Genomic DNA, 26,032 nt, shown 5'->3' on the forward strand with positions numbered 1-26,032 from the left:
TTCCATTTCTTTAGTTTGAATCTACAAAAATGCCAAAAACAGTCTGATAGACATAAAATTGCATTTTTGCACTAACAACGTGATTCCCAAAGAGCTATTAGTCATCTGGCATATGTCAGCATATTGTGCGGTGTGTCCATAAAATGTTTCAAGGAAACTTTCAAGTGGCACTGTCTACAGTATCTGAAAGTCATGTACTTAAGAAATGGGGAGGGGAGGGGAGGGGGGGAGAATCCTGCCTTTGGAGATCCATCTGAACCTTCAGCTTTTCAATCTACTGTTCACCGAATCCTCACCAGGAATGGTCTCAGTGGTCTCAGGGTGGCTGTCAAGAGGCATTCTCAAGGAAGGGAAACAGGGAGAAAACATATGCTAAACTACACAAGAACTGGAATGAAAATCAGTGCCAACAGGTCTTGTGGAGTGATGAATCCAAATGTGAAATTTATAGTTCAAATTGTTGTCAATATGTACAGAGGAAGTCAGGAGAGAGGTACAACAGTGAGTGTCTATGGTACATCCTTAAAAAATAGCGTAGGCTCTGCAATGTCTCGGGGCTGTATTTTAGCCAGTGGTGTTGGGGATCTTATCAATCTTGATGGAATTATGAACATCGAAATGCACGATCATATTTTCATCAGCCGTACAATACGATCTGGAAGGCACCTGACAAGAAACAGCTTCATTTTTAAGCATGACAATAATCCCAAACACACTGCCAGTGCATTAACCTGTATGGAAAAACACACAATGGAGCACTATCAGTCAGTGACTGGCCTCCCCATAGCCAGACCTCAACACTGAAGTAGTGTGAGACAATCTTGACAGAGAACAGAACAAAAAGCAGCCACAATCCAAAGCTTTTAAATGTTCTTCAAGAGCCCTGGAGAACTATTTTTGAAGATTACTTAATTAAATTATGAGAAAGCCCAAGAGACAGACTGTGTTAAAGTATAATTGTAGAATTAAAACTGTACAAACTCTGTTTTGGGCTTATAAATGCTAATTACATGTGTTTGCACATGTTTCATACCCAAGATACTAACAGCACAAAGGCCCATATTACATAACACTTTAGATGAAAAGGCTACAAATAAAGTAAAGTGCAAATATGATAAAAGGTGAAGCCACACATCAAAAAATGTGAAACATATGACTTGCCCACTGAAATAAATGCTTTTCATTTCCTTTTCAAATCTACACCAAGCCTCTGAATTTGTATTATTATTTGAGACATTTTTTTTATCATAATCTTTCTATTTTCCTTTTTTATTCTCACTTTTGAAGCAACTTTGCTTTTCTAACAATAATGATGGTAAAAAAAAAAAAAACATGGTTCTCAGAAATATACCATACCCAGTTATGTAAAGTTATGGGCATCGGGCAAGATTTCTTCACATGAAAGTTTTTTAAATTTTTTCCACACCACTTTAAACACAGCCTACAGTGAATAAAGAGTATCAAACCATCATGTTTTGTTACACCGCACTTCTTTTTTTAACTGGCATTTAACAAATTTAAGAGACTTATTCATATCTTTAATGACCTCTGTTATACATGCAATATGTGGGCTATACCCTCACAAGATACTTTATTACACCTTCCTTGTACCTTGGACCCAATTTTGCCTTTAGAGGTGCCTCAATTCTTCATGGCATAGATTCAACAAGGTGCTGAAAACATTACTCAGTGATATTGGTCCATATTCAAATAAAGGCATCACACCGATTTTTAACCTACATGTCCATGATGTGAATGTGTAATTCCACCATATCCCAAAGGTGCTCTGATCTGGTGACTGTGGAGGCCTTGTAATAGGTAGTTATGTGAGTTCCTATTGGCTAAATTCATTCTCTTTAAACTCTGGAAATGGCTGTAAACTGATCAGCAGTCCATGAAGTACTCAGGCCAGCATGTCTGGAATCAGCAGCCATGCCACAGTTATCATCCATCCATTCTCTCACACTTATCCAATTCAGGGTCGCAGAAGGGCTGGAACCTCATCTCAGCTGGCATAGGGCGAGAAGCAGGGTACACCGTGTACAGACTGCCAGAAACCAGAGTACTCCATGAGAACCCACGCAGATACGGAGAGAACATATAAACTCCACACAGAAAGGCCCCAGCCAAACTCAGAACCTTCTTGGTGTGAGTCCCTTAAATCAGCTTTCTTCCACATTCTGATGCTCGGTTTGAATGTCACCAGGCCAGCCTGACTGTGCTGCCATGTCTACCTGCCTAAGTGTGTTAAGTTGGCATCACGTGATTGGCTGATTAGGGATGAACAGAGGTACCTAACTGAATGGGCATTGAGTGTATAGGCCTATATATCAGTGTTTTCTGAGAAATGACACATGTAGAAGATACACGGCAGACCCGACCACATACTCGTTTTTACACTCGGCTGCAGCTTTTCAGCTGTCAGCCACACACACCAAGAACAACCTCAGGACCCAGTTCATTCCTTTTATGCAGGTGAGGTGTGATTACTGATGGCGATTACTGTGTTGGCCTCCCCTGCCGCTGCGCCAAAAAACACGCCCACCACAACAGATTTGTATATTCTGTCCCATTAGTCTTCTGCAGTTATCTCAATCTGTCTATCTCAGATGAACTCTATACTGCATGCATGTTAGTAAGTGTTCATTGTAAATATAATTTAGTTATCTTTTTACGCATTGAGGCAAGGATGGGGCTACAATTTGTATTTAACTGCATTTTAGAATAAAGGTCAGCCTCATGCAATTAATCAAGGTGTTCAGTGTGTTAAGTGCTAATAGAAAAAAGAAGCACACTTTGCCAATATTTGTTTCCTGAACACAAATTCCGAAATAGCCCATAAGCTGTTCATTTCTTAATACTTATTTCCTTCCTGGTCACTACCAATGAACATCTTTGCATCTTTAGCTCTGCCTCCTGTGTTGCTGCTATTTGTCTGTTACAAATGACCCCTGACACTTGTCTCCACCCACTCCACCCTGTCTGCATGCTCTTCTTCACCTCTCTTGTGCACTGTGTGTAAGTTTGGATGGTTCATCCCAGGTATTGGGATCCCATCGGGGCTCAAAGCCGATACCAGATGTAATCCCATCACCTTAAACCCATCTCTCACCCCTACCACACACCCCACCACTATTTCATGAGTAGTAATATGAAGGCACTTTTTTGCCACAATAACACTGTATCGACCCCCCAATGTTCCTTTAATGCAACAATCCCTATAATTATCTAGTAGCCACACACTGCAACAGTAAGACTTGATGATTAGACAGGGAGTTACAGGTAGGGACCCAACAGTCAGCAAAACAAGTCATAAAACAATAAAAGCAGCTTCCTTATCAAGAGCTTCCCAGCACACACATCCCAACTGTAGTTCCATAGTTTCCACCTTTTTTCTTTACAAACTGCTCCTTTATCCGGCAATTACACCTCCTACTGACTAACCGAACCTCCATAGTTTTTCCACCTTTTTCTTTACAACCTGCTCTTTATATCTGCATCTCAGAGGCCAACTGAAACCAAATCCACCTATATAAAAACACCCCATCAGACACGCAGTATTTTCTTCAGCACAACTGCCGCAAGGTATATCGTTTTAACTTTTTTTTTTGGACCCCAGACACAGCGGTGTGAGGTAGTTAGCACACAATTTGGTCATGAAGAAAACATCGTTTGTTTGGAACACAACAGCTGAGAGGTAAAGAAAAACGAATCTCAAAAAAAGAAAACTTAGAATCTCAGATGTTGAAAATCAAATGTTTTTTTTAAGTTTTTTTAAGTATGGGTAATGTATTATTTGAGATCTAAGGCATACACACACACACACACACACACACGGAGCAACAACAAAGAGAAGAAGAAGAGGGTGTAGTTTACTACGCATCATAAAAAATGCAATCATTCATCTTCCAACTGTATCTTTCTGTTCTGACTTTAGAGTCCTTGTTCGTATACTGAGCCGTACTTTGGGAGTCATACTGTTGTAATACTGGGGAGAAACGGGTAAGGTTTGATAGACTAAAACCGTTACACACAATACTTCAAAAATCTAAAGAGTGTGTGAGGCTGTTAGCTGTGTTGTCCAGCAATAAACTTATCTACAATGTGTTAGTAAAAGAGTGACTTGTACTTCTGTCCCATTAAGCAACAGTTTAACAAATTTCACTGCATTCTATAAAAGGAATCTGGGTTTAAACAGAACATAGTAGTGTTGGATTAAGTGTAGGAAACACTAGTATACAGTGTCTATGGAACAAATCTCCTTCAACATTCACAATGACCCAAGTGGATGACTACAGCCATTTCTCTCAGTTGATTGTGTTTAAGGAAAAAGCAGCTAAATACACTGAGACTGCTCCACGCTGTTAGCGAGTTAACTCTGGAAGTCTGTGGGCTTTGTTAACTTGGAGTGAACAAAAGCAGAAAAACACTAAAAGATGCCGACAGTGAAAGTCTGGTTTATTTCATGAATACAATGAAACATTTTACAGTTTACAGAGCAAAGCAACATATATGATAAATAGATGCACATAGCACAAACAGTGAGAAGTAAAATTCATCGTCTTACCAGATGTTATATTCTGTAAACTTAAAATAAACTGCTGAAATTAGAGTTTAGTGTTTTTAAGTAGTCTATTAAAGTCATGTAGTCATGAGTCAACATTACAAATATTTAGATTCTTGTTTCACAATGTGCATGAACTCAAAATCTTTAGAGTTTCATATTTATAAAGTAACGCAAAGAATACATTTATGCCACTGTATGAGCTACACTTCTTGTAAAAAAAATGATTGGAGATGCGTTTGAGAAAAGCTCCTGCCGTGACCTTCCATCTGTGAGCGCACGCACACACACACACACACGCACGCACGCACACACGCACGCACGCACGCACACACACACACACACACACACACACACACACACACACACACACACACACACACACACACACACACACACAGAGGGAGGGAGGGAGGGAGGGAGATCATTAATACAAAGGATTGGAGCCGGTTTTGGATGTTCACTTGTTGTTGGATTTAATATGAACATCCATCCATTCACTTCCGCTTCTCCTTTTCAGGGTCGCGGGGGGTGCTGGAGCCTATCCCAGCTGACATAGGGCGAGAGGCGGGGTACACCCTGGACAGGTCGCCAGTCTGTCGCAGGGCCAACACACAGAGACAGACAACCATTCGCACTCACATTCATTCACACATTCACACCTAGTGGCAATTTGGATTATCCAATTAACCTATCCCCATAAGCTAATATGAACAGTCACATAAAATTCATTATAATTTTTTGCCTTTGCTTCAATTAAGATGTTTCTTTAAATCTACAACACCTTCCTTCCTTTTCAAAAAGTTTACTGACATAGTAAAGAAGTAGCTAGGGAACTCAGTAAGTATGAGCAACAGTAGCTTAAGGACAGTTTTTCCAATAAATAGGATTTCATCATCTGCAGTTTGTCAAAAAGTGCCATATTAAAAACAATTCAGCAGACCCTCAGAGTGCGGATACAAACTGTTTTCAGCTATAGAGGTGGAGGTACGCTTCATGTACTTATCAACATACAGTTCAGAGGCTTGCATTAGAGTGCATTGGTGCTTGGGCATCTTTTATTTAGCGTGGTTATACCATTGTGGATTTAGCTATATAAATATGCTCAAGAGTCTATCATATGTTTGACATGCAACTAAAAATTCGAAAATATATTTTTTAAATCAGTAACTTTGCAAATTTAGAGGAAATGTTTTTGGACAACACGTGTGTCACATTTTAAACAGGGTTTGAATAATCAGCGCTGACATACAGACATTTATGCGCTGGGTATAACAGACATGCTTACCATGTGAAAGGACCGCGGATGTCTTGGAGCAGAGAAACTGTTGGGGCCCTACCTGTAACCCCCTAATCATCAAGTCTTACTGTTGCAGTGTGTGGCTACTAGATAATTATAGGGATTGTTGCATTAAAGGAACATTGGGTGGGTCGATACAGTGTTATTGTGGCTAGTTAAGAATATGTGGCTTTTAGAAGTATCACAAGATAAGTTTATTTCTAAAGGGATACATGTTGTTTGTGGTACTCTAGGCCCTGTGTCTTTCGGAGCGCAAAAGAAAAGTGAAATGCTCCTAAACTAGCTAAATTAAATCATCTATGTTTAAAAAAAGTGCCTTTATATTACTACTTTCATGCATGCCGTGCACCACCCACACAAACTTCTCTGCCATTCCTGACTTATACAGTACAGTTCTCCCATCTTGCAGACTGTCATAAGCTTTCTCCAGGTCCACAAAGGCCTTCGCTGTACTTCTCCATGAACACTTTCAAAACAGACATCACATTTTAGCTTTTATTCCTACCATAAACCACACTGACGCTCAGTGATTGTGATCTCTTTCCTTAACCTAGCTTCAACCACTCTTTCCTATAGCTTCCTATAGCTGGCGGTATGACTTATCAGCTTTATCTCTTTGCAGTTACAAGGTTTATGAATCCCTTATTGCACAGAGGTAAAGCAGACATGGTCTGTATTCCCCTTAGCTCTTTGTAAGTTTTCATTTTACTCTGCATGCCTGTCTTTCGGATACTTCCTATGTTTTTATCACTTGCTGTTTTTCACTTCTGGTCCCACACCTCTCAGTCTTTGTCATTAACATCCTGTATACCATCCCCTCTGGTCTTTTGGTTTATATTTCCCTTTTGCCTTTCTGGATTTTTTCAGTTTTTGCCCTTGTGAATATTTATGGTCACCCTGCTGCCACCTGAAGTTAAGCATGCTTGCTCCCTTAAAACCCCATAACCCAACACTGCTTTCTTGTAGACATGTAGCCTGAGCAAAACATGCAGGAAGTATCTTCCTTATATGGAAGATTATGGCTCCCAGTAGACATCTGTATTGGCTATGTCCAGCTGTTCATATTGTGGTGATTTCCCTGGGATTTACCCAGTGATACATGCAGGGTATTGGACAGCCTGTTACTGTTTAAGTTGTTTTAACCATCTTATCTTTCCTTTAGCTTGTTTATAATTCTTGTATCGGTTGTGCCAGTGAGTTTATTTTTATTCATGTGATTCTCTATTCAATACACTCCAGAGTGTATTGAACAGTTTAAACTTAACATTTCATAAATGATAACTTTAAGCTTATTATTCATTATAAATGATAATTATGATAGAGGTGTTTAAGACCTAGGACGTTTCTGGGTGGTTAACTGTAATGAAAAGAACTACACTTTAAATAAAATACCACTTGATTGCTTCAGTTTTTCCCCAAGCGCAGTTTTAGCGTGTGGGATAGGCAATTTGCTTACACATACACTCTCACATAAGGACAGGAAGGAAACGTAACCAAGCATCACCACCAGGTGTCACCCTGCACCATCCCGTATGACAGGAGCGACTGCAGAAGAGAAAAGCGCAGCGCCGCTCCACACTGATTCAAAGGAAAATTCATACATATCTGAAAATAGCGCATTTTCAGATATTTTTCCACTACTTTGGATTTTCTAGTTTGTAAATCGCACGCTGGGGTTTTGCCACTTCATTGAAAAAAGACTGCAGCCAAGACTCACATCTTTGACTGATTCTAAATAATAGGATCAGAATTACAGTCTTTGGATGTCATTTCAGAGCCTGTACGGCCATCTGGCTGTAAAGGAATACGTAGCTTTGTGACCTAAAAACCGCCGACCTTCAAAGCAAAGAAGCAGAAACAGCTTTGCCCCGGAAAGTCTGACAAACAAGCATGGGTGGAGTAACGGGTCTTTATCGCGCATAGCTCGACCTTTATCTCATCTAAAACGCTTCATAAGAGCTGGGGTAGCGGGGGGAATCGACCGTTTCATATGCGCAGCTGCAAACCCTACTTTCTCAAAATCCAATCAAGCTGCAGCATCAACAAAAAAACTAAAAGCTGGCGCATCCTTCCACTGACACAGTCTACTGCTGGTCCTACTGTAACTGAGACCGAAAGAGGAACGAAGGGGGACGCCCGAAGGTTAAAAAAAGAAAAAGAGACGCAATGACAAGGAGATACCTCTAGCTGTGAAGTCGAGGGACAGCCAAGGATTAAGAGGGGGGATTGTGGCGGCCACAGCGGTCTTCAGCAGAGGTTGGTCATGATCGGACGCGCATTATGGGTATGTAAGACCCGGGCAGGAAAGAGGGGTAACAAGCCTGGGATTCTGCCTTTTCTATGCGCGGTGATAGCGTGCTCAGCCCTGTCGGCTCTGCTTTTCGTGGACTTCATTGAATCATGGGTCACCTCCATGGGAATGAACACTGTGGTAGAGCCGCACATCGGGATCATCCCACCGCAAAGCGTCCCTCCTACCAGACCAGAGGAATTTTTGCTCATGCCTAGCCCACTTGTGTGCCAACGTGCCAAGCCTTACCTCATCATGATGGTTACTTCGGCTCCTGCCAATCAGAGGGCTCGCCAAGCCATCAGGGACACTTGGGGAGGGGAGGTGGAGGTGAGAGGTCTGCGGGTCATGACCCTCTTCATGGTCGGTGTGGCGTCTGACCCCGGACTGGCTAAGCTGCTGATAGAAGAGGCTCGGGAGAAGGGAGACCTGGTTCAGGGGCGTTTTTTGGACACGTACTCCAACCTCACCCTTAAGACTCTGTCCATGCTGGGCTGGACCCGGAGGTTCTGCCCTCAGGCTCACTTCATGGCCAAAGTGGATGATGATGTCCTGTTCAATCCCAGCTCTCTCCTACACTTTCTGAATAAGAGCCGTAACCCCTATGAACAAGGAGACTTGTACCTTGGCAGGGTGCATCTCCATGTGGCTCCCGACCGGGACCCGGACAGCAAGCACTACCTACCCTCAGGAGCCTACCCTCCTTCTGTCTTTCCAGACTATTGCAGTGGCACAGCCTATGTATTGTCCCGGTCTGCATTGCTCAAAATTTCCCTGGCAGCCTCTGCATCACCGTTATCCACACCTCTTCCGCCCGAGGATGTGTTTGTAGGCTTGTGTGCCCGGGCAGCTGGAGTGCTCCCCTCACACTGCCCTCTCTTCTCCGGTGGACCAAGTATGCCGTACGGACGCTGCTGCTATCAGGCCATGGTGTCCATCCACCACATCCCACCCAGAGACATGCTGCACTATTGGGCTGATGTGCATTCACCACCTCCCTGCTCCTGGTTGAATGTACGTGCTTCTTTGGGGATTTGCAAAGTCCGGGCGATGCTGGGCACAGCTCTGGGATTGGAGCAAGGATTGTGAGGGTTAACGGAAAGCAAACTCGGACTTATTTGGAGGCTGTGCCTCGCTTCAATACTGTGAACAGCACAAGTGCTCTTTAGGCTGTGAAGCTACACGTGCACTACGAAAATGCTACTTTGTTTAATTTGAAAGCTTTATTTTTTTAAACACCTCAATGTACTTATGTATCTTATTTTGCTGAAAAGGGAAGATCCGCTGGTAGTAAAGGGGGCTGTCAGGATCAGCTGTAGTATAGGGGTGTCTGCTGCCTCCCACATTATTACACTGACACGAACTGTAGATGTAGAGCAAAGTTTAGCATGCTGATGCTTTAAAGTAAGGACGCACGCAGCAACTGCACATTAAAACAACATTGTTTAGATAACTAAGTAATGATTATAGGCTGCTACTTTCAACACCTGCACAGGCCTGTAGTCTAGGCCAAGTATAATAGTTTAAATGCATGTTCACAAAAAAATAGGACCGATATAAAATCACAGGCTTATTACACAGCAATAATGAAGTTTTAGAATCACCAATAATGACTAGAGTATTTTTTATTTATTTATTTTAAAAAGGAGGGATTTATGATGTTATTCAGCCACAAGGGCACAATATTCACACACAATACGAAGGGATTACCTCGATTAGATACAGGGATCTTTGGGGGGGGGGGGGGGGGGGGTTCATGAAGGCTTCACATTACATTAAATAGCTGAAACCGAATGCATGATAATTATTTTCTTAAACAACTGAAAATAAAACTAATATGATGCACAGCTGAATATTTATGCATCTGACAACTATTACTTATAAGATTCCTTTCTTTTGGCAAGATTACACACTGACTGGCAGCTTTGCAATGCTGTGAGTTTTATGGTCAACTGTGTCAGGCTTGGATCACATACATTTTCAATGAGGCTGCCATTTGTCAATAAAACCTCAGGCTGTTATTCTCACCAACAGTGTTTAAAGGGAAACGCTGATCCACTGTACTCAGGAAAAATATGTATTAGATTAAAGCAACCAATAAACTACTCAGTAATGAAAAATAGGTCTGTGTTTTGTTTTGAGCAGGATTGAACATTTCTATAAAACTGTTCCTCCTCTATAAATATACAGCAAAGTAGCAAACAGTTGTGACAGTCTGTCATGCTGCTATGATTTAGTTCGTTTGAAATACTTAAATTAGGATAAGCATCGATAGAAAAAAACACGTAAAATGTGAATCCTAGAAAAACAGCCACACGCACACATACAAATTAAAACATGATAAAATATTTAAAATACCAAAACCTTTACGTTCCTCAGATGATCAAATTTCTGCTGTTCTAATTTGATAAAAGGAATTTTACTCCACCCAAAGACGTAATCATGGTAAATATATTCCAGCTTGGTTTGGATTCAGTAATAACAGTTCCGTGATTTCAAAATAATAGTCTCAATTCAAAGGCTTGGCATTATGTTGTTTATTTTTATAATTTAGTTATACCCAATTATAACACAGTTGACATATGCTCAGCAAGTTCAGAGGAAAGAACACCATCTGACAAGGTTAAAACTTCTGGGTGAAATCAATCCCAGCTAGCACATCTGCCCATGCAAACAGGATGCAGACATCAAATATAGCTTCCGCCGCTGCTCCACTCAAAATTGATTAGTTGCCCGTCACAATGCAAGCCCTTATTCCCAGAGTTTCAGCAGTTGGTGTTTTGCTCCCTGCAGTGGAATTATGTGTGCAAAAAAAAAAAAAACAACCAAAAAAACCGTGTTCTTTATGCAAAGTTCAAAGGTCACTCCCATAGAATGCCACTGGGCTTTCAGCTGCACAAAGCATGTTTCTTTTCTATTTCTTGAATCTGTCCAGAGCTGATTTCTGGGTAGATAACGCCGCCTTCTTCCGCTCTCGCTCCTTCCTTTCTTTTTCCATCTTCATTTTGTCCTCCACGCTTTTTCTGATTACATCCTGGGGAGTAAACAAGTCAAGAGAGATCAGCCATGGCCTGCAAATACAGCATAAAAGTCAGTGAGATGTGATTAAATTTCATTTCCTAACTTGGACTACTCACCCTCTGCTCCTCATGAGCCACTTGTTTCTTGCGCCTCTCAATGGCTCCTGCAGAACTACGACCTTTTTTCTTATACTTGGGGACAAACTTTTCTTTAGCAAGTGGATCAAATCCCTGAGACAAAAAAAAAAAAAAAAAAAAAAAAAAGATAAAACATGCTTTCAGATGGGTGGCAATAATATTTAGCCTACTATATCTTATATCAAAATATACAGATATACATCTTAAATAATTGTAAATGCACAGTTGCTTTAAGACACTGACCAGAACTTCAACCCTGTCTTGATGCCTTTGTTCCCAGGTGGCCTGGTCAACTTGTGCCAGCTCAGTGGGATCAAGGCTGATAAGATCTGGCTGAATCTTCTCCATCAGTGCTTTAACCTCCCATTCCTGCCTCTGCTTCGCACTTCGGTATGGATTTGCATCCAGACCATCAAAGTTAGGCTCACCAGCACCTATGATAGTAAATGATGCGTTGCATTCAGTTTTAGTCAACAGTAATATGTATGCCAGGATTTACAAAAAAATAAAAAAATAAATTTACTTCAGTGAATGTAGTAATTGTAACAACCCATTAGGATCAATCATCAAATTAGTGCACCTATATTTTTGTTAAAATTTTCACTTTGGCCTTAACCTACATAATGTAGTTAAGGTACATGCCCAGATGTAATGCAAAATTGAGTGACCTGGTACGAGCATGCTGGTGAAACCATCTCCGTGCCCAACTCCGAGGACATCCTCAAAGGGACAGAAGTGCAGCCCCCACACTGTTCCCCGAAGTCTATGAGCCATGTACGGTTTAGTCACTGGCATGCTACATACGTCCTTGTACACCTGCAGATAAAGCATTTCCACATACAACATTAATACGTCATATCTACTGTTTATTAAAGTAAAGACACCAAGATATGTTCAACTCCTAAAAGCCATATGGAACTTTTCAATAGCCTCTTATTCATACTGAAAAGTTAAAGCATGTGGTTTGCGGCTTGCTTGGTGTTTCTGCATTTTGGTAAATGGGTCACCTGACTGCAGCAGTTTAAAGAAAAGGGCTCCAATAAGTTTAACTAAAATAGAACTTGAGCCATGTGCCATATTAATGATATCTGCTCAGTGATGAAGACCTTTCTGACATTGAGCATTTAGAGCAGCCTGAGTGTTTAGATTACAGGGATATGTGAAAAAATATGATCTGATTAGATCAATGCTTTTAACTGGGTAGCACTTTATAATAACGTCAAACTATTAAGCATTAGTAAAGTATTAGTAAGGGATTAGCAAGCACTTCATCATTTATATATCATTACTGCTCCGTTAATACATATGTTTATCCATCTGTTACTCTTACACCAAGTACAGCTATCACTGCTACTAATATATTACTGCTAGTAATAATCAAAATCATAGTTCAAATGATAAATCTGTATTTAAAAATGGCATACTAAGGAGGAGTAATGCTATATAAATGATAAATTAAGTACTTGCTAACACCATACTAATGCTTAACAGTATAACATTATCATAAAGTGCTTCCAAAAACTGTTGTCAGGTTAAAATTGGAGGTACAAGTCCTCAAGGTCTGGGAGCTCGTTTGGTGTGTGTTGTACACAGTTTTGGCTTCCTCAGATGGGGTCTGGTGTTGAATTAGTGCTGTATGACTGGTCCAAACATCTAAGTGCTGCCAACCATGGCAACCATGGTAACCATGGCAACCATCGAACCTGAGGGAAATCGCTAGTATTATTATTATTATTATTATTATTATACACAGTTCAGAACAGCTTGCTGACCAGCTGGTCTAGCTCCATTGCACTGCCTGCGGTTGAGTCGCGTTTCTTTTGTATTGCTCCACTGCCAGTGGCCCAGGGCGGACACAATCGTTTTCGCAGTTTCTTCCAATATACCTTCCCAACCTTTTATTTATTTTTTCCTTCTCTTTATCATTATGACTCATCTCCATATAAATATCCATATTTATATGATGATGATGAAGACAACAACTATTACTGTAGGTGATATAAGTGTTATTATTATTTTTACAATAGTAACGAACACTGTTAATTGATATATGACCTGCTAGTAAATACATCAGGGGGTCACCTAGGCAACAGGCGCCTGCTCAGGTGCGATGGAGCAAGATGCGAGGAATACCCTGTACAGGTTGAGAATGTGCTGCAAGGCCAACTCAGAAAGCAAGACAACCATTAAAACTCACATTGACACCTATGGGCAGCTTAGATTCACCAATTACCCAACTCCTGTGAGGGGAAGCCCGAGTGCTCTGAGGGAACCGACGCAGACACAGGGAGAACATGCAAGCTCTACACAGAGAGGCCCCAGCCTGATGGTGGATTTGAATCCAGGACCTTGTTGCTGTGAGTTATCCTGACTGATGCACTGTTTACTAGTAAAGTGTGGTTTCACTCAGACATCAGAGATATAAATACTTGGATAAACACCCAACAAATCTCTACATGCAGAATTCTGCAGATGTATGTACTGCAGATGTTAGTAATAGCAAGATCACTCCTGTCACCAGTTGTATGCATGTAGAATGTTATCACAAGTGGGCTTCATATCTATTGCTGTCATGAATCGCTGTGTGGCAGGCAAGCAGGAGTGGTGGACCCAAAATGCAGAACTCAGACACGGAAGTGAAACTTAAGGCGCAGCTTTATTGCTGGGAAAAACCTCGTACAACTAAACTCACCAAAAGAAAACCAAAAGTCAGAACAGAGGAACCAAGGACTGAAACACTGGAAAGAAACACTAAACTGGAGCAGGAGACCAAACACTAGGAACATAGAAGCAGAACACACAGCTAGTTGAGGGTACGACGCGACACTGACACAGAGAAACACAGGGCTTAAATACACAGACGGCAGTAATCAAGGGATGAGAGACAGAAGGGGAACACACCTGGGAGAAATCACAGCTGACGGGACAGGGGAAACGTAACTGAGCACACTGACATATGACACAAACCTTCACAATAAAACAGGAAACTCAGACACATGGAACCAGACAAGACATTGAACTAAACAGACAGATTCACAAACAGATGGGGTGACACCATAGACAGAGACAGACTCAAAGGCAGACCAAATATAACACACAGAACTCAAACAATAATAATCATCATCATCATCATAAACTAGAAAATGATAACTAAAAGCGCTGGGTCACCGACCCAGGACCATGACAATTGCACCCTCGCAGAGGGCCTATTGTGGAGTTGAGGACAACCAGGTACCCTGCTCAAGGGAGGTAACGGCTGAGTGAAACACAGAGTCATAATTCTCTCTTTTTTTAAGGTTTTAAGGATGGGGCTGAAGTTATAGCCCCCCGTGACATGGGCCAACATGTAAGAGTTGTGGATTTTCCTTTGTTTGTGAGTTTGGTCAAGGTATAAAAGGAATCAGGGTGGTGGCCCATCTTCAGAGACTGCTTAGGTATTCAACCAGAGCGTTTCTCTGTGTGTAGAATAATGATGAAAGATGTGTCAAAAAATGTATAGAATAATCAGAGAGGGAAGGTGTTAACGCAGAGATAAAAATGATATTAAATAAATGTCTTAGTGTATCAGTTGGCAGGTGACAGCTAATGGCTTAGGCAGCGGTTGAGGTCAAGGGTCGTGCTGTTTGGGGTCCTGCTAGTCATCATGAGAAGATTCCAGAACCACAGCAATAACCACAAAAGTTAAGAAAGATCTCTGCGTTAGACGCTGAGGAAGACAACAAGGGTGTACGACGTGCTCTGCCCTTCCATCCTACAGCTGTGTTGGAACGAGAGAGCGAACAACAGCATGCCAAGCTCCAACTCGGCGAAGACATTCAGGGGCTCTGCTCAAGGAAGCCCACCGTGTGGGAAGATGCGTAGTTGGTGGATTGTAATTTATCAAATCTCTGTGGACAAGTCTGCGCAGTTCCACAAAACAGACAGGCACCCAGACTAATCACTTGATGATGAAACTTAAAATACTGGCACCCAATTGAACTCGCAGACGTGGAAAGTATAATCCCTGCTCACATCCCATCACATTGATACATGCATCAATAATTTATGTTATTTTATTCTTTTTCTATGGTTCTTTTATTTGATCATAAATTGGATTTTGATTTTAATTATGTAACAGCATGATGGAAAATAAAGAAAGTAAAATAAAGGACAATAAAGAAAAGCTAATAGGTAGGACTCTTTACCCCCTGAAAGCCTACTAGGAGTCACCCTTGATGCTCTAATGTTCTGGACAGAGCAGGTTTTGTCATATTTCAGTTCTACTTATAAAACAAAATGACTTGAGTGTGCATCAGAACTGCCTCTGCAGTTACCCTGGGAAAACCTATTCTCATAGCCATCAAACACCTCTTTTCTAGCATTTACGTGCGAGTTTATGTACTATTTTAATATCAGCCACTTCCTGTACCCTAATGCAACATTAGATTTGATTTTCTGAAACACCAACTTCAACCTTCAACCAGTGTTTACCCACAGCAAACCACTGCTAATAATAATAATAATAAATCAATAAAAATAAATCTCTTAATCTTTACCTTCTATTTTTTGAAAAAATTAGAAAATCCTTTGCCTTATGGGGTCAAAGAGTGTGGAATTTGCATCTTCTCCATTTGTCTGTGTGACTTCTTTCCGGGTACTCTGTTGATACTAAATATATCGTTGGTGAAAATGTAAGCATTGTGTTTCTCTATGTTAGCCGTTCACCCTATAAAAGCACCCCTTGTAAAAGATTACTATTTTGTTTATGCTTGAGGACTCAGCCCGCCTGGAATGTTGATCATCGATGGAAGCATAATTCCCTCTAAGCTTTTCACCAAGTTGACGGATCTAGGACTCAGCTCATCACTGTGTCAGTGGATCCTCAACTTCCTCACAGACAGACCCCAATCAGTGAGGGTGGGAAAACAAGTCTCCCCCTCCATCTCACTCAGCACTGGAGTGCCTCAGGGCTGTGTTTTAAGCCCCCTGTTGTACTCACTGTACACTTATGACTTTGTAGCCACATCAGACACCACCTCCATTGTCAAGTTTGCTGACGACACTGCTGTTGTGGGTCTGATCTCCGACAACATCGAGACGGCCTACCTGGAGGAGATTAGGAACCTGGAGACCTGGTGCCAGGAGAATAACCTCCTAAACATCAGCAAGACTAAGGAGCTGATCGTGGACTTCACTACAAAGCAGGCGAGGAATTACAAACCCCTCATCATCAGTGGCACGCCAGTGGAGAGAGTGGACAGTTTCCGATACCTGGGTGTCCACATCACTCAGGACCTGTCATGGTCCTGCCACATCAACACCCTGGTTAAGAAAGCCCGTCAGCGTCTCTTCTTCCTCAGAAGACTTAGAGACTTCCATCTGCCACTGAAGGTGCTCAAGAACTTCTACTCCTGCACCATCGAGAGCGTCCTGACGGCAAACATCTGCACCTGGTTTGGGAACAGCACCAAGCAAGACAGACGAGATCTGCAAAGAGTGGTGCGCTCAGCCGAACGCATTATTCAATCAGAGCTCCCTGACCTGCTGTCCATCTACACCAAGCGGTGTAAGTCCAAAGCTAGGAAGATTATGATGGACCTCTCCCATCCCAACAATGGACTCTTCTCACTGTTGAGGTCTGGGAAGCGCTTCCGCTCCCTTAAGGCCAAAACAGAGAGAATGAGGAGGAGCTTCTTCCCCCAGGCTATTCGGGCCCTGAACCAGGTGTAGGACTGGACTCTCCCACACACGTCACTATAAGACTGGACTCTCACACACATCACATCACCACACGCACCACCACAAATTTCCTATAATTCCTATAATTTATAATCTTTATCTCTTCTGCTATTTGCACATTCTTTACTTTAAATTCCTAAGTTAATTTGTAAATTTTGTAGTAACCTGTAAATATATATATATTAAAATGTATATATGTATATATTGTAAAATGTATATATTGTACTATTCTTAGTTAGCGTATTGTCTGTCTTCTCTTAATGTTGGTTTAAAATGGAGCACTGTAACAAAAAATAATTTCCCCCAGGGATCAATAAAGTATTCTGATTCTGATTCTGATATTGTAAAACTTTTTTTCTGTCATTTAATGGTCGGACATTGTACAGCTACAAGCATTTCACCCCCATGTCATACTGTGTATGGTTGTGTGTGTGTGACAAATAAAATTTGAATTTGATTTGAATTGAATTTAAAGTAATGTATAAAATATGTATAACCAGTCTGTTAAACTTGCTCATGTTGGACTGTCAGTCAGCTCTAGAGAAGAACAAAGTGATAATAAACCAAGAGCAGAAGCCAAACTGATTGTAAAAAATAATTAACAGTCCTCTCTGCAGCCACTTTTCACACTATATTTATTTATATTAGATTTTTTTGTGTGCTTCTCCCATTACTGGTGAACTCCATTGGTCCCCCCTCCCCTATTCCAGCCAATGTATCAACCGATCAGCCTTCAACAGACACATGTTATCTACTTCAGTGATGTGCAGTTGGGATTTTGGAGTACTGCATGAGATAGGAGCAGGTTTCATCGGTTTGTGAAAACCCCTGTCTCTTTGCTGCTCAAACAGAAATGCATGTGTTGATGGACACATTTGCAGCATGTAATGTTTTTTTATTATAAATGTGCAAAGTGTGGCTCTGATAACCTGAACAACATCCCCCGTGGCTGCAGATAGCAGTCCCCTCTGGCTCAGTGACAAACAGGCAGCTCCAGCAGGAAGGAAGTATGACTTTAGGGGCTTGAAGGTTCTAACGTCATACACCTTCAGCTTCTTATCCATGCCAGACGTCACCATGTATCTGTCAAAAAAAAGAGGAAAAAAAACTAAATGAAAAGACTACTTTCTGGTGGACCAAGAGAAAAATGCAATTAACTGCTCACCAAAAAACTGAGTGCAAAATCATTGACCGCTGCAATAATGTACCCTATAAATCAAAAAATATTTTGCAAGGATTTTTTGATTTAACACAAAATTTAGACATACCAGATGTGCATAAACATCTCCCATGTGATTGCTGAAGCTTTTACATCTCAAAGAGGTTTTTGTTAGCATGTGACTAAATGAGGCTAGAGGAGTTGTCAGGAACATCAACAACATCATCCCACCAAACCCTTGACTTGGGATTCAAAGATCCAAACTAGGATTCATTTGTTAAGTGTACACAAAAACAACAACAACAACAACAAAAACTAAGTTCTTATAAGATAAAGTAAAATATATACTCAGTGGCCACCTAATGTGATTAATGTGACTTTGAATGTGGCGTGGTTGTTTCAGAAAATGCTCATCCACTGAGATGTTCCCAGCAGATCTCAGTAGATCCATCTCTAGGATTTACAGAGAATGATTCAAAAAAAAGAAGAGCCCCAGTGAGTGGCAGATCTCAGAGGAAATGCCAGAGAAAACAGACAGACTGCTTCAAGTTGACAGAAAGCCAATAACAACTGTAATAACCACTGGTTACAATGAAAGTAAGCAGAAGAGCATGCCGAACACTGAAGCAGACAGGCTTTGCTGTGTGTCACTGCTGGCCGCTAAGAACAGGAAACTGAGGCTACAATTTACAAGTGCTCGCCAAAATCAGGCAGTGGAAGATTGGAAAACCCTGCCTGATCTAATGAGTCTTGATTTTTTCTGCAATATTCAGACACCAAGTCCAGAATTTGGCGAAAACATCATGACAGCATGGATCCATCCTACCTTAGTACCAGCTGAGCATTATTTAAATGTCACATCCTACCCAGGAATTGCTGCTAACAATGAAATCCCCTCTTCTGATGGCTGCTTTCAGCAGGATTCGGCCATGTCACAAAGCATGAATCATCTCAAACTGGTTTCGTGAACATGACATTTTGTTCGCTGTATTCAAATTAAACTCGACAACCACCAGATTTCTATCTAACGTGGTATCGGAAGATTCACATCGTGTATGTGCAGCAACTGTGTAATGCTATCATGTCAATACGGACAAAAATCTCTGAGGAATGTTTCCAACATCTTGTTGCATTAATGTCATGAAAAGCTAAGGCTGTTCTGGAGGCAACAAGGGGTCCAACCTGGTATTAGCAAGTCACTTTTAGTGCCTAGGACTATTGTGAAACAACATCCAGGTATCTTTTACAGACATTACAAAACATTTCCTCTTCTCATGTGACTTACGTGCCCGTCTTATCCACAGCGACAGAGCGCACGCCCCCTTGGTGACAGAGCATCTTCACCAAGGCTTCTTTCTGGTTTGGTGACCATAGGGTGACCGTGCCATTGGCATGACCTAGGTGGATGATGGCATTATGAGGGTTCTGACACATCACGTCAAGTCGGCCAGTCTTGGTGCAGATAGCTGCCACTTCCTTTCCCACTGACACATCCAAATACTGCAGGAAACTGGTAGCACTCTAAAGAAGACAGAAAAAAAAAAGCGTTTTACAGATAGTCAGGGCATCTAATTTTGCTTATAAATTTATTGTCAACAATAAATATTAAACAAAACAATTTTGACTCGTGTATATTTATCATGGTAACATTTAAACTGTCACAGTAACACATTCAAAACTGTTATCTTTACTCCTCTGTATTGTACAACACGTTGTCATTATTGCAACAATGTTTCAGCCCTACTCTCTTACTCAGCTTACTCTTATAAGAAAAGGTTTGGGGGCTTTTTGTACTGGCAGATTACTGGTTTCCCTTCGTAATCTGGCCAACCTGACTAGGAAATGACATTTGTTTGTATGCAGGAAAACAGTCTGTACGCATTTACCAAAGTTCAATCTGAAACTTGGCTATCGTCTTACCACGATTTAGCTTTTTAAAAGCTTTTATTTTTATCTAGAGTTACACAGACTGCCAGAAGCCAGAAAAAATTAATCGGCTGACAAAAGCAAAAAAAGTAACTTTAATAACAGCAAGACTATGACCTGAGAAAATTAAAGCTTAATAAAAAGAAAATACAGTGGTCCCTCGCCATAACGTGGTTCACCTTTCGCGGCCTCTCTGTTTCGCAGATGTTTTTGGGTGTAATTTTGCATGCTTTTTTTTTTTAACAGCGCATTGTGTTCTGCATCCTGCTTGGCTGCAGACCATCGTAAATCAATCTCGTGCTGTGTCTCCTGTACAGTACAGAATAGCTTCTCAAATTTACATGAATCTTCCATTGCTAGCAGTGTGACTCTAAAGTGCTGCACTGTATGATTGTAAGTTTTTCTCACCAACAAACACAACAATGTCGATGAAATGTTTTGCACCGTCAAAGGCACCTGGGGTAGCACCCAGAAGGCAGAGGAAGATGCTAACCATCGCACAAAAAGTTGGACTTCTAGACATGCTAAAGGAGGGTAGAACCATATTTTTCAGATTATAAAGCACACCGGATTATAAGGCGCATTAAGCGAAACAAAACAGTCAGATAAGTCAAACGTTACTCAACTCATTCTTTTTGCTTCCTCTATTTCCATACCATTGATTCATTAATGTTGAATTCTCTCGCAGCTGCTCTATTCCCATGTTCTGGTCCTGAAAACAGGGTTTGATCTTTGGTTTCCTTCTATAACACTGGACTTATTTTTCTACGAAGGTTTGAACTTTGAGAGTGTTTAAACAAGAGAGAAAAGTGTGAGAATGTTCATGCCTGTCTGAGAAAAGTGTATAAAGTGCGTAGTGAGGGGTTTTCCAGCCTTAAAACATCAATAATAATTGTAAAAGAATAAAGCTGGCTACTTTGCGGATTTCACCTATCGTGGGTTATTTTTAGAACATAACTCCCGCGATAAACGAGGGATCACTGTATTATATAATTTTTTAATTATTGTGGAAATGGAAATGCAAGAAATTGAAAGAAAAAAAGATTACTGTGAACTCACCGCTGTGGCAAGCAAAAAGTGATAGGGGAGGAACTGCATCCGAAGGACGTCATTGAATTTTCGGATGCAGTGAAGCTCTATTCCGTTAGAGTCGTAGATATAAAGCCACTTCTTCTGAGCCACTGCATACATAGCCTCGGTATGAAGCCACCTAAACAAAGGCAGAAATTTGTTTTAGTCTGGAGAAGATGATCAAAGTTTTATTTCTGCTTTATTTTTCATGAAGGCGGATGACTTACTTCACATCATTGACAGACTCCATCACATTTATCTCACACATCAGCTGTTTCGACGCCCAGTCTATACAAGCAACATGGCCTCTCCTCCCACCAAGCAGCAGGTGACTGAAGTGAAGAGAACATAAATATTTGCAAAACCTAAACTTATGAAGTCTCTCTATTTATATCTAAATAAATCTATTTACTGTAAAAACAGGAAATGATCATTCAGTTCTGCAGGTTCACCTCAGCTGTGGTTTAATTTCTTTCCATGTCTTTGTTTTAATTTCCAACATTGTTGATTTGCACTCTCAGCCTTTAGTAACAGGTTTTTTTTTCAAGCACAGAGAATCTCAGAAAAGCTTAAAGAAAGGAAAAGTTTATTTCCTTTGCTTGTACTAACTGGTGAGTGTGCCACTTAGCAAAGAAGCTAGAAATAATGAAGGCCTAATGTCAAAATCTACTTTTGTCAGGAAGACAGAGTTGGAAATAAATATGTACGTTTCATATCTGCTTAGAAGATTACAAAGGTTATAAAGGATACTTAGCATTTCCTCTAGAAACGGTGAGTCGTCCTGCCAAGCCCATCGACAACTTAGGTGGACTTGACATAAATCAGTGTTTTACAAAAAAAACCAAACAAACCCAAAAAAACCCCACCACTACATGAAGGAGCAATTTGTTAAATGTTAAACCATCTGCTGATATATTGGCCTTTTAAATCACTAAATATCAGTCTCTCTCCACAAGAGAGAGACAAAACACTTCGCACAGATAAGCATGTGCTGCATGATATTGCATGATACTGACCGTCCAGTCTTGCTGTAATCCAATCGATACGGTCCAAACTGAGACAGTTTCAGATTAAAATACTGAGGAGGAGAAGATAGCAAGAAATGAACAACACTCACTCTGCAGAATCTCTTCCCGTGACAACTCCATAGCAAATTTATGTCTACGGTTGGAACTGAACCAGCAAACCTTTGCTTGCAAAATAAATGTGTTAAATAGTAATAGTAATAATAATAATGTAGCTTGCCATCACCAGTGTGTGAATTTGTCAGCAAAACCAAACAAAAGCCCATAATCTGTGTTGCTTCAAAATTTCTGTGCAAATTTTTCTGTTTAATAAGTTATTTATACATTCACACAAAACCTTTTTAAAATCCATCTTCTCCCCCGCAAAAATGGTTGATGATGAACTACATAAGTATGATGGTATGACAGGTATCAGTTTCCATTATTTTCTTAACCAACTTCAGTGCACACTTCAGGTACAATTTGTTAAAACAAACAACCTGTCAAACAAAGAAACATTTATTTGATAAAAAGGTCTCAGTACCTTTGCTCCAGATGTTATGTCCACAGCCTCCGCAATATCCTCCTGTGAGATCATACACGTGTCCTCATCTTCATCTCCTTCTAAAAACCTGAGATCAGGGACAAACATCACTCATGGGGTTTGAAATCACATGATATCTGTCACAGAGTACGATCTAACACAAAGAGGTGAGCATCATTTAAAGGACATTACCCTGCCTCCTCCGGGAGGAGAAGGTCAAACCGTGCTGCTTGTTTCTGGGCCATTTCTGAAGCGTCTTCTGAGCGAGCTATGATATCTCTCAGCTTGTGCTGCTTACGGTGAGGCTATTACAAAATGAAAGAGAAATCAGATGAAAGACAAGTGCTGAAAAAAAGAGCATACTATTTTAAAGAAGAGCCACTCAGATGCTTACCTTTTTAAGTTTATCTTTCCTCTTGAATTTTTGCAATCTGTCTTCTGGAATAGGAGCAGGGCCTGGGAATGGATCAGACTTCTGAAAGAATATGAACATTAGTTAGAACAATATATAATATACAGTCCTATATTACCTATACTAAAATGTAAAAGCAGACTGAATCATGATAAACATTAAATGCTATCTTCTTCTGGTCGTAAGTGGTGCTTCAAACTTAAATATTACTGCTAAAAGATTCAGTACAACACTCATGAATCATCATGGGAGATTAGGCATGCCTGGCTACCTTTGTTTACATAATAATCTGCTTTTTGGGGGATATTTGGAAGATTTTGCAGTGTAATAGCAGTACAAAGGCGATGCATAGGCTGTTTAGTGCAAATAAGGGTACCCCAAACTGCATCTTAAACATATTCTAGTGCAACACAGGACCTCACTAAAACAGTTTAAGCAAGAGCAAGAAATGATGGCGTGATTTTTGTCTGTCAATAGTAATTCGTGTACTCTTACCTCTGGCTTGACTTTCTCTCCATCACTTGGACTTTGGTCTTGTTTTCGCTTCTTTGCCTTCTGTGTCTTGTCCTCCTCCTGCTGCAGAGCCTCTTTGCTCTGTTCTCCGTCGCTTTTAACTTTGTTTTCATCCTTCCGTTCCTCCTCCTGGAGCTCCTGCCAGTATCGAGCAGGCAGCTGTAAGATAGGAGCGAACAGTGGCAAGTTAGAAGAAGTGACTATAACGTATTTCGTTATTTAAGCCCAGAAACTTTTTACACTGGTCTTCGCCCCCGTGTGGGGCTACTCACATTAGCCGCTTGACGCTAGCAAGAAAAAACTACCTTACGTTTACTGTTTATTAGTTATAAAACTGCGTTCCTCAGCTGCAGTCACCAATAGCTTCAAACGGCTGCGACGATATGCTTCTAGAAATTATTTATCTATATTTACCTTCTTCTTTTTACCCACGTGTGTCTCATCCACCGATGCCTCGCCGGGTGACGCCATCTCTGTTGTGTACGTTTTTCTTCTTCTGCATTAACGGCTTCAATAAACTGTATCTGTACATGATGAACGCCACCGTTCGGTCTGAAAGGGTTACTGCATCGGCTTATAGGTTCAGTATGTGCATAAAAAAAGAAATCTTTATAGTTCATTTAATGATACTCTCTCTTTGTAACAGGATTAAGATAATAAAAAAAATTCTACTTTTTTCTTTCCCTGCATATTTCAAATCTTTTATTTCAGTCTTGTATTCATCTTAGCCTTTTAATGTTGTCTCATGGTACCACCTAGTGGGTTAAAAGGGAATAAAAGTTTCCCTTCATCAAGTTCCTAAGTAACAAAATACATAAATAAATGAATTAATAAAAACACTAGGGATAATCACAACAAAATATCCAGGAAATTAAAAAACAATTAATAGAAACAATCAATTAAAAAAAAAAAACATAATAAAAGATGGTGATAACAAAATAAAAGTCTTAAACTGCTTTTCAAAGGAGTCCACAGAGTGGGAGACTATCCACAGACCAGAGTTATTCAAGTTTTTGTAATGATCTAATTAGTGTTTATTTTTATTTTGCTTTGACTTTTGGCTTTTAATTCAGTCTAGTTGCAGTATACCCAAGAGAATTTGCTCGTTTCAGTTTAATCTTTACTTTTTTTGAAAATGTTTAGTTTCTATTAGTTTCAGTCTTATTTTTAGTTGCTATTCATTATTATTGGATCATGCAATGCTCACAGTCTTGTAGACATCAAAAGACTCAATAAATGTTTCCATCAAAGCCTCATCTGGCAAGTTTTGATAAAAAAATAAAAAATAAATTCCCCCCAAATAACAAACACTAATACTATATTTACTCTTTGAAAACTAATGAACATTTTTTTAAAGTTCACAGATTAATTTCAGTTTGTTTTAACTTTTTATAAGTTTAGTTTTTAAAAATATGATATATTTAGATTTTTTTATTTTACTGAATTTCTTTTTCACATCTAGTTTTAATTTTTAGTTTAGTTTTAGTGAGCTATAATAACCTTGCCACAGACTGAAATACTCTGTCCCCCCAGTCTTTAGTCTCAACAGAAACTAATACGTTTTTAGCCTGCACTTAAAGTCTTCTCATAGAAGTGTGTTTAAGAAGAAGCTCGATGCCTCAGAGTCACAGGGTGGTGGAGCCCTTCACCCCTAACATAATTTGAAAGGTGGGGTACAGCATGAACTTACTGCCAGCCTATAGCAGGGCTCTCTCTTTAACATGCTAATTAATCATTCCTACCATATTCTTCTGACTCTTTTCTTTAGAGTTGATCTTGCTTGTACTTTACCCCTCTGAATAGTGTTTGTGTGATCTTTGGTCTGCAACTTCCTTTTTGTTCAAACAAACCCAATGTGCAGTTGTAATTTTTAACTTTTCATTTATTTTTCAGTTCCTTCTGTGAACATCAATTCTGGTTTTATGTTTACATTTCAAAGATTATATTTTGATGTTTGTGATTTTAATAATAAGTTCCATTAAACTGACCTGCAAAAAATGACTTATCGTTTGTCACTACAGTAACTACGATACTGATGTTCTAACTATTGTCCCCATATTAAAAATGTAAGCATAAAACACATGCATGCAGGAGATTTTTGCTATTTTTTTAATACTTGCGAAAGTAGTTAAGCATAACTGCTAAACTGGAACAATAATGCTGATAAAGGCCACAAGCCCAGAAATGTTTTTACTCTCCTTGATGTGTCTTTAAAGTAGATTAACTCCAGCCAGAAAGCCTATTCTCTTTATCTACAGCTATGTTGGATTTGAAAATCAAGATTTCCTTCTGACTTTTAAAAGCTTACCTTTCAAAGGGGAACATATTTGTTCCCTCACTTAAACCTCTGTACAGTCATAAATAAAAAGCTTT

The 26,032-nt window shown here is 40.1% G+C and overlaps 2 protein-coding genes across 3 annotated transcripts; one reads left to right on the plus strand and one right to left on the minus strand.

The window, feature by feature from the left end:
* The first annotated feature begins 7,424 nt into the window (after positions 1 to 7,424).
* b3galt4 (UDP-Gal:betaGlcNAc beta 1,3-galactosyltransferase, polypeptide 4) lies at positions 7,425 to 9,638 on the plus strand. Its single transcript, XM_085393695.1, has one exon. The coding sequence runs from the start codon at positions 8,128 to 8,130 to the stop codon at positions 9,241 to 9,243; it is 1,116 nt and encodes a 371-aa protein (XP_085249821.1). The 5' UTR covers positions 7,425 to 8,127; the 3' UTR covers positions 9,244 to 9,638.
* A 1,042-nt stretch (positions 9,639 to 10,680) lies between these two features.
* On the minus strand, positions 10,681 to 24,178 carry wdr46 (WD repeat domain 46). 2 transcript variants are annotated; one of them, XM_085393694.1, is made up of 14 exons: positions 24,074 to 24,178; positions 23,642 to 23,818; positions 23,129 to 23,206; positions 22,927 to 23,039; positions 22,735 to 22,822; positions 22,203 to 22,264; positions 21,414 to 21,518; positions 21,175 to 21,325; positions 19,475 to 19,710; positions 17,960 to 18,113; positions 11,981 to 12,128; positions 11,556 to 11,746; positions 11,292 to 11,405; positions 10,681 to 11,188 (listed from the first exon to the last, which is right to left on the minus strand). In XM_085393694.1, exons 1-14 carry the CDS (start codon positions 24,128 to 24,130, stop codon positions 11,069 to 11,071), a joined length of 1,794 nt encoding a protein of 597 aa, XP_085249820.1. In that variant the 5' UTR covers positions 24,131 to 24,178; the 3' UTR covers positions 10,681 to 11,068. The 2 variants fall into 2 exon arrangements, with proteins under 2 accessions (XP_085249820.1, XP_085249819.1); XM_085393693.1 differs by having other exon boundaries at positions 23,129 to 23,209.
* Positions 24,179 to 26,032: the final 1,854 nt, after the last annotated feature.

The sequence above is a fragment of the Rhamphochromis longiceps genome, linkage group LG20, assembly GCF_057381845.1.
Source record: "Rhamphochromis longiceps isolate RC_006_pf linkage group LG20, R_longiceps_female_GT1.1, whole genome shotgun sequence".
NCBI classification, from domain to species: domain Eukaryota; kingdom Metazoa; phylum Chordata; class Actinopteri; order Cichliformes; family Cichlidae; genus Rhamphochromis; species Rhamphochromis longiceps.

Coding starts and splice junctions, on each gene's coding strand:
- b3galt4 (XM_085393695.1), top strand. CDS start 8,128: ATGATCGGACGCGCATTATGGGTATGTAAGACCCGGGCAGGAAAGAGG.
- wdr46 (XM_085393693.1), bottom strand. CDS start 24,130: ATGGCGTCACCCGGCGAGGCATCGGTGGATGAGACACACGTGGGTAAA. Junction 21,519..22,202: donor GATTACAGCAAGACTGGACG/GTCAGTATCATG, acceptor TCTTCACTTCAG/TCACCTGCTGCTTGGTGGGA. Junction 19,711..21,174: donor ACTTTTTGCTTGCCACAGCG/GTGAGTTCACAG, acceptor TGTCTTCTTTAG/AGTGCTACCAGTTTCCTGCA.